At 42.8% G+C, this 8977-nt stretch overlaps 1 protein-coding gene across 1 annotated transcript; it reads left to right on the top strand.

Moving 5' to 3' along the window:
- Nucleotides 1-2999: 2999 nt before the first annotated feature.
- On the top strand, nucleotides 3000-3794 carry LOC104528094 (thyrotropin-releasing hormone receptor; the record flags this gene model as incomplete). The annotated part of the gene is made up of 1 exon (XM_010172004.1): nucleotides 3000-3794. A coding segment is annotated over exon 1 (795 nt), but the record flags the coding sequence as incomplete, so codon positions are not given.
- Nucleotides 3795-8977: the final 5183 nt, after the last annotated feature.

Raw genomic sequence — 8977 nt, 5'->3', positions numbered from 1 at the left:
CAGGACAACATCACTGGTGGTGACTTTTGGTTTCTGCAAATTGCAGCCTTGGAGACATTTGTACAGCAGTAAGTGCCTGACACTCCCTCAGAGGTGGACACAGAGTAAAGAATCCAAGTCAGTTATGATTTTCTATGAATCCTGAGTACAGACAGGTAATAGAGTATGAAATTGTCTTTTTTGCGGAGATGTTTTTCAGAACAGAAAAGGACAGCTGGGGAAGTGATCTGAGTCAGAGAAACAGAATTAAGAATAATTTATGGCTACTGGAGTAAAGTGTTTATAGTGATTCATTGTTCCATCTCGGTGTGTGCTTAATGTTATGAGACAGTTTGTTATGGGTTTGTTGTGCCTCAAGTGAGCAGAGATGCATTTTAATTGAGACAAATGGGAAAAAAATTGCACAAGAATATTGTTGGCTAAGCGGTATACAGCATGAGGTGTATCAACATGATGCCTCTTCCTCTCCCTCCTGCCCAAGGGTTGTACCAACAGAAGTGTATTAGCAAGAGTCAGCACATTTCAAGGGCTTGTTTTTCTACCTATTGTTGTGGACTTGCTAACTGCATTTGTACTCATTTGTACATGTAATGTCAATTGATGCCTGGGTCAACAGGTATGTGTATAAAAAGGAGTAACAGACAGGCATTAAAAGTTTTACAGTGATCTCTGGTCCATTGGCTCTCCAAGTTTCTCTGGCACAGCTGCTGGACTTGTATATATTAATGCTGAAGTGCTTTTGAAACTAGCCAGTGTATCTTGAAGGTTGCATTAACACAGCATCAACTTTTACCAATTCCCAGATTTAGTATGTGATCTCTGACTGATGATCATATTAAAAGGATAATTCCAATGTATCAGGCAATGTGGATCACATATTTGTGCCAAATCCACAACAGCAGATACATTACACGGAACATATATTTACACTGTCTCGAAATTCTTCTACAGTTACTGCAGATTTTACAGAAACATTGTAGTTTGGGGAAGTACTGCATGGAAGGAAAAGTTAAATGCTCCCTAGAGAATGTTAATCAAGACTAACAAAATCCTCTGAATGAATCCTGTAGATATACTTCCTTATAGCCATACAGTGACAACTCTACTCTTTTCTTTACCAGAATACAACACTTGGCAAAAAGCCATAAAATGTGAACTACTGGATGAGACAAGATTGTTTATCCCATCTCTGATACAGACTAGTAGCAGATGCAAAAGAATGAGGCAAGCATCAGAAAATACATTTCTTGCACATCTTCCAGACTTCCCATATTTGCTTCAAAGTCATGAGGGCTCTTAAACAGGAATAATGCTATTTGTATTAAGTACTTCATTAAGTACTTTGGGGTCTACAGATGAAAAGCATCTGATCACAATTGAAGTGTGAACAGGCAAATGGAAAAAATGACTGTAGAACTTCACTGAGTGGTTTCAAACCTCTGAAACTGTTCAAGTCTAATTTCCAGCCCTTATTCAGGTGGTATTCTCTTTTTGTCACCACCTGTTGTTTCAGTCTATTTGAAATCCTGGTTTTGCAAACATTACACCATGTGCCTATGCTAATCCTTCTCGCTAAACACTAAAATGTGTTTTGAAATCCAAGCTGCCTTTCCCCAGTTGTGCAACATTTTAATTTTTTGGACCCTTCCTGAGCAAAACAATTCCCATTAATTGAAAAAAATGAGAGTTTAAGGCAGATTTAATCTTCAATCTTTTAATACAACAGTATAAGGAGAAACAATGGCTTGAAACACTGTGATGGGGAGCTGACAAGCACTTTTTTGCTGAGTTCTGTAGAGGGATTTGTTATTGTTCCTCTCACTGACGCATTTAGACTGGCAGCAGGTGAGACAGGAAAGCTCTGCATCCATCTCCAGGTGCAGACGGGCTCCCAAATACCACTACTGCATCTGTGGCCTTTCATCAGCACATCTCAGAGCAATTATTTCTACCAGTCTTTTATTTGTCTGTGTTTTTACACAACCTGATTGAAAAAGGAGGAGTTTATTCAACCGGAGGAGACTCTTCATTGAGGAAACGGTGGTGGGTTAGTAACACTCTGTGTGTGACTGATCTCATTAAGAGGTAATTTGCACTCTGATGGTTTTATTGTTGCTGTGCTACAATCCAGAAAAGATCTGAAAGGGTTCAGGAGTGATGATAGCAATAGCAATAGAGGTTTTGAAGTGAATTGTCTGTAAAGTAAAGTAAAAAAAGCAAAATTTTTCCTGCTGTTTTCAAAAGTTGGGGTAGGTTTCTTCCTGTCAGCTCTGAAGGGATTCTTACAGCTCCCTGCAAAATGAGAGGGAAGTGTCAATTACTATCACTGTCACAAGGACAGGGGGGAAGTCAGAATTCTAGAAATCGGTGTATTTTTGTTGCTAGTCAATCTCCCCTTTGTTTTCCAGGGTGGATCAATACGATCAATACGTGAGCTAGCTGTCTGCGAGCAGAGAGGGAAAGCAGCATGAAGCAGAAAACCTGTGGGGCTTTACAAATCACTCTCCTTTCACCTCCCGCTGCTGTCTCCACCCTCGGCACGTTGTGACTCCTCCTGGAAAGCGGTGATGCTGGAGTCTGCTGGACTGGATCGGCTCAGTCCCGCGCAGTGCTTTAGCCAGCTGGCAGTGCAGGAGGGCTCTGCGTTCCCTGCCGTCACCGCTGCCTCCTCCTCTGCAAGGGGGAACGCTCCCATCTCCACTTGCTGTGTTTTCATGAATGCCTTGAACCAGCTATGAGAAAACAGCTTTCTAACATGTGCAAATGAGCTGGAGTCTCACGAGGATTAACCTGTCTGGTAATTGCATTTACAAAAGGGGAAAGTCCAGGTACTTTTGGATGAGTGGAGAACAGTACAGGATGGGACTGTGACTACACGAAGAATGTGCTCTGGAGCCACAGCTCACCCACGCTCTGCTCCACTCATTCCTTTGCAGGGGACCATGGAGAACGTGTGCTGAGACTGAGTGCTGGGCAGAAGCAGCCGTGGGCTCATGAAGATGGAGAATGGCACAGGGGATGAGCAGAACCAAACTGGGCTGCCACTATCAAGCCAGGAGATCGTTACCGTTGAATACCAAGTGGTTACCATCCTCTTGGTCCTCCTTATCTGTGGACTGGGCATCGTGGGCAACATCATGGTGGTTTTGGTGGTCCTCAGAACCAAACACATGAGAACTCCCACTAACTGCTATCTGGTGAGTCTGGCTGTGGCAGATCTCATGGTGCTTGTGGCTGCAGGACTACCCAATATCACAGAAAGCCTGTATAGATCCTGGGTGTATGGCTACGTGGGGTGTCTCTGCATCACTTATCTCCAGTACCTAGGGATCAATGCTTCTTCTTTTTCCATCACTGCCTTCACCATTGAGAGATACATAGCCATCTGCCACCCAATCAAAGCTCAATTCCTATGCACTTTTTCAAGAGCCAAAAAGATAATTATTTTTGTCTGGGCTTTCACTTCCATATACTGTATGCTCTGGTTTTTCTTGCTAGACCTTAATACAGTAGTCTACAAAGACACTACTGTTGTGTCCTGTGGCTACAAGGTGTCCAGGAGCTATTACTCTCCTATCTACATGATGGACTTTGGTATATTTTATGTTCTGCCAATGGTATTGGCGACTGTCCTCTATGGCCTGATTGCTAGAATACTGTTCCTGAACCCCATCCCTTCGGACCCAAAAGAAAACTCTAAGACATGGAGGAATGATGTGGCTCACCAAAGCAAGCCAGTGAATTCCAAGATGATTAACAGGAGTTTCAATAGCACTGTTGCTTCTCGAAGGCAGGTAGGAACAGCAGTTTGAAATGGCTTTCTGAAACCTAAAACCCACTTGTTTTAGAGATCACTAGTCTAAACCTGTGGAAGAGGTTAAAATATATACTCCCCTTTTGCTAAGTAGTGAAGCTGAAAATCTATAACACATATACACAGAAGTGTAAATATGTATTTTTTATTGCCTTTCATTATTACCTACTGCAAGGATTGAAAACCAATAATATTTTGTTTCCTATATCAAAAAGCAAATTGGAAGTGTCAATAAAGAATGAAACATTTTTAACGATAGTTTCTTTATATTATAGCCTGTTAGTAATCCTGCCTAATATACAACGTGAGTTATTTATTGAAATCTGAAGAGAAGGAACTAGCCTGGGAGTTTAGGAGACTTGGTTTTGTCCTGGCTAAGGCACTGTATCACTCTGCAAACGCAGTCAAGTCGTTACTTTTCCTGCCTCTAACTCTCCCGTGAAAAGTCTGCTTAAGCAAGTCTGTATATAAAAGTGCTTTATAAATGCTAAGTGCCTTTGTTATTCTGTCTCTCATAAAATATTTTTATGTATTGACGGCTGAAAATTGAGGCATAGGTTTGACTAGCTTCTTTTTATATCATTAAATATGTGTGCTGCAATGTATAATTGTACAAGAAGAATATAGTGAGTAGATGAATTTATGGCTGTTTGCAATAAACCTTGCTGCCTCATACCCACACAGCATGCAGCAGGTAGCACAGACGGGTGCAGTGCTGGGAAAGGCAGGGTGCATCACTCTGTAGCTGGCTCTCGGGATCAGGATCCACTTGGGTCAGGCAGCTTGATGTGAGCGTGGGCAAGCGATGGTCTGCGCTGAGCGACCTGGCTTAGAGCTCTCAGCAGCCACTGCACAGCACCCTGGAGGGTCCCTTTCCCAAGTGGGATCCTTCTACCTCCCCGCACTGTAGTTTCCTCAGGAGGCAAAGCTGAACTACGCACATTTTCAAACAAGCTGAATGCCCCATGCCCCCCTTGGGTGGTGGGCTGAACTTTATATTCTTCTGATTTTATGTAGATTGTTACTGTCTAATGACAGGGATCATTTTCCTTATTACAGAGATGGCACTGACCACAAAAGCTAACCCAGCTGCCTGCTAGAGCACCGAGTGCTCACAGAGCACTAAAACCATGCTTTGAAATGCACAACTGAAACATGTGGGCTATGTTGTATTTAATTATGTGTCTCCAATTATAGTTAATAGTCAGATTAGAAGTGTTTCATTTTGTTTTTATTTTTCCATTACTTAGTAGAAGAGGAAGATAATCTGCTTTTCAAGTTCTCAGTATCACTTCAGTATACGTGCTTGATTATGTGTGCTTAGCATCACTTGCAAAACAGACAGATCTTTTACACTGAGCATTGCTTTATGTGGATACTGTTATGTTATGAAACATAATGAGGATTATATCGTATGTCTTTTATGTCTTGTAAAGACAGCAAGACTTTTTCTAGAAGCCAAAGTAACTAGTTTGTTTAAAGTAACATCTTTAGGAGTAAAGCTAGTATTTGCATATAGTACAACACAGGAAGCAAAACAAAGATAGTGTGGCATTATTAGTAGTATATTTTGTGTAATAGCAGCATGCAAAATATAGCCAGTGGTGTAAAATTGGAAAATATAAGTCCATATTAAAAAAAAAATTCTAAAATCTCAACAGTTAATAATACAGACAAGTAGAAATTTCCTGCTGCTCTAGTGAAGACCTGTATATCTGATAGAATAGTTTGGCTTCATAATAGGTCGTGCTGCTGTGTAAAAATGTCTATATGCCTTCTTGGTACTGTGCTTGCGCTACAGTGACAGAGTTGCATATGATGTCCAGCATGTGACCTGTAGAAAAAGTGACTGAGAACGTGATGTAGGCTTCCTACCTCTATGGAATGAAATTTGGTCCTGTGGTGGATTGGCTCCAGCTGGCAGCCAAATGCCCATCCAGCTGCTTCCTCACTCCTCCTCACAGCAGGACAGGGGAGAAAATAGGAAGAACAAGAGCAAGAAATCTCATGGATCAAGATAAGGACAAGAAGATAACTTATCAGTTACTGTCATGGGCAATGCAGACTTGACTTGGGGAAAATTAACTTCATTTATTACTTATTGTCCCTTGTTGTAGCTACAAGTAACACATAGTCCCTTCCATGAGGCAACGGGAAGTGTGGGACAAGGGAGCATTGTGCTCAGGTTTCAGAGGTTTCTCTCTGCCACTCCTTCCTTTTCACTCTTTTCCTCTTTTTCAGTGTGAGTCCTCCATGGGCTGCAGTCCCTTCAGCTGGTGCCTGCTTCAACAGGGAGTGCCTCCTTCTCCTCTGACTTTGGTGTTCCCTCTGCTGTTTCTCACTCTTTTGTTCCCTTGTCCTCTCTCTCCCTCTCTCTTTTCAGCATTTTTGCCATTTCTTAAATATGTTTTCACAGAGGTGCCACCAGTTTGATTGATGGGCTCAGCTATGTCCTGTGGTGGGTCTGTTGGAGCTGGATGGAACCATTTGTGTCTGGCACAGGGAAGCCCTGACCCTCTTCTCAAAGAGGCCACCCTTGCAACTTCCTCACTGTCAAAATCTGGATATGGACATTCAGTACTGTTCCACTGAGTGGTTATGATTAATATTATTATAATTAACCTATTATGAGCTCACATTTATATAATGTATCAGATGAAACAGTAAGTTAGATAGGTTTCCTCAACCTTCATGAAGGTTTAACTCAGGAATTTCATAATCATTTTTGACAATGATTAATCCAACGAAGCAGTACGTGGATTGATTTACCCACCTAGCCTGACCTGGATTGCTTGATTAATCTGGATTTAGTTTGACCCAGACTGCCAGGTCATACCATTGTCTTTAATTTTCTTGGGACTGCCCATTACCTGTTTCAAAAGTCTTCCTTTGTTAACAATGGTCAAAATGCTTTTGCCTGGGTAAAAAAGTGTTTTGTCCCCTACCTTGCCATACAGTGGCTGAGTTTCTGTTGAAGACCAATATCTGAAGCTGTTTCCAACTCATGCCTGAAATAGAGTCCATTGTCCTGTTATTTTTAGACTTTTTCTTTTAACCCATATTGTGGTGTTAGCATATAGCTATCTGTACCGTCAGCTTTGTATTTCTATAGTAGCTTCCAAGAATTAATCTTCTATTTGCAGTCAATACTTTCTATTGTGAGTCATGGAATCATAGAATTGCTTTGCTTGGAAAAGACCTTTAAGATCATAAAGTCCAGCCATTAACCTAACGCTGTCATGTCCGCCACTAAACCATGTCCCCAAGCACCACATCTACATGTCTTTTAAATACCTCCATGGATGGGGACTCCACCACTGCCCTGAGCAACCTGTTCCAATGCTTGACAACCCTTTCAGTCAAGAAATTCTTCCTAACACCCAAATTTTTCCTAATATCCAACCTAAACCTCTCCTGGTGCAACTTGATGCCATTTCCTTTTGTCCAATCACTTGTTACTTGGAAGACACTGACACCCTCCTCACTACAGCCTCCTTTCAGGTAGTAGTAGAAAGCAGTAAGGTCTCCCCTGACCTTCCTTTTCTCCTGACTAAACAACCCCAGTTCTCTCAGCCGCTCCTCATGGGACTTGTGCTCCAGACCCTTCTGGAGCTTTCTTGCCCTTCTCTGGACACGCTCCAGCACCTCAATGTCCTTCTTGTAGTGAGGGGCCCAAAACTGAACACAGTACTTGAGGTGTGACCTCACCAGTGCCAAGTACAGGAGGACGATCACTTCCCTAATCCTGCTGGCCACACTATTCTGATACAAGCCAAGATGTTATTGGCCTTCTTGGCCACCTGGGCACACTGCTGGTTCATATTCAGCTCTCTGTCATCAAACAGCCCCAGGTCCTTTTCTGCCAGGTAGCCACTCTTCCCCAAACCTGTAGCATTGCATGGGGTTGTTGTGGCCCAGGTGCAGTGCGTGGCATGTAGCCTTGTGGAACTTCATACCATTGGCTTTGGCCCATTGATTCAGCCTGCCCAGATCCCTCTGTAGAGCCTTCCTACCCTTAAGCATATCAACACTCTCGCCCAGCTTGGTGTTGTCTGCAAACTTACTGAGGGTGCACCTCAACCCCCTCATCCAGATCATTGATAAAGAAGTTAAACTGAACTGGATCCAATACTTAACCCTGGGGAACACCACTTGTGACTGGCCACCAACTGGATTTAACTCCTTTCACCACAAATCTTTGGGCCTGGCCATCCAGACAATTTTCCATCCAGTGAAGAATACACCCATCCAAGGCATGAGCAGCCAGTTTCTGCAAGAGAATGCTGTGGGAAATGGTGTCAAAGGCTTTTTTAAAGTCCAGGTAAACAACATCCATGGCCTTTCCCTCACCCACTAAGGAAGTCACCTTGTCATAGAAGGAGATCAGGTTAGTCAAGCAGGACCTGCCTTTCATAAACCTATGCTGGCTGGGCCTAATTGCCTGGTTGTCTTGCATGTACTGTGTGATGGCAGTCAAGATGATCTGCTCCATAACCTTCCCTGGTACCAAGGTCAGACTCACAGGCCTCTAGTGCTCCAGATCGTCCTTCCAGCCCTTCTTGTAGGTGGGTGTCATGTTTGCTAACCTCCAGTCCACTGAGGCCTTCCCAGTTAGCCAGGACTGATGATAAATGATGGAAAGTGGCTTGGTGAGCACTTCCACCAGTTCCCTCAGTACCCTTAGGTGGATCCACCCGGTCCCATAGATTTCTGTGTCTCTAAATGGTGTAGCAGGTGACTCACCATTTCCCCATGGATTATGGGGGCTTCATCATCCTTTTTCGATATATTTCCCTCCACATCCAATAAAGGAGGGAGATTCTCCTTAGCCCTCCTTTTGTTGCTAATATTTATAAAAATATTTTTATTTGTCTTTTACGACAGTAGTCAGTTTAAGTTCTAGCTGGGCTTTGGCCCTTCTGATTTTCTTCCTGCATAACCTCATGACATCGTTGTAGCCCTCCTGAGATGCCTGCCTCTTCTTCCAGGGATCAATAATTCTTCTTTCATATGGTTATGCAATTTCAGTTTTTTTTCTTCAAAAATGGCAATATGTTGTTTAGGTTTCTGGTATGAGATCTAGCCCAGAATTAGAAGCTGATGGACTGAAAATGTGAAGAGCAACTTGGAAACCATCCTTGATTGAACACCTAGGATGCTTCC

This window comes from Antrostomus carolinensis, unplaced genomic scaffold, assembly GCF_000700745.2.
Source record: "Antrostomus carolinensis isolate BGI_N321 unplaced genomic scaffold, ASM70074v2 scaffold3147, whole genome shotgun sequence".
Taxonomy (NCBI): Eukaryota; Metazoa; Chordata; class Aves; order Caprimulgiformes; family Caprimulgidae; genus Antrostomus; species Antrostomus carolinensis.
Note: the sequence above shows the minus strand (reverse complement) of the source record. Positions and strands in the feature narration are given on the sequence as shown.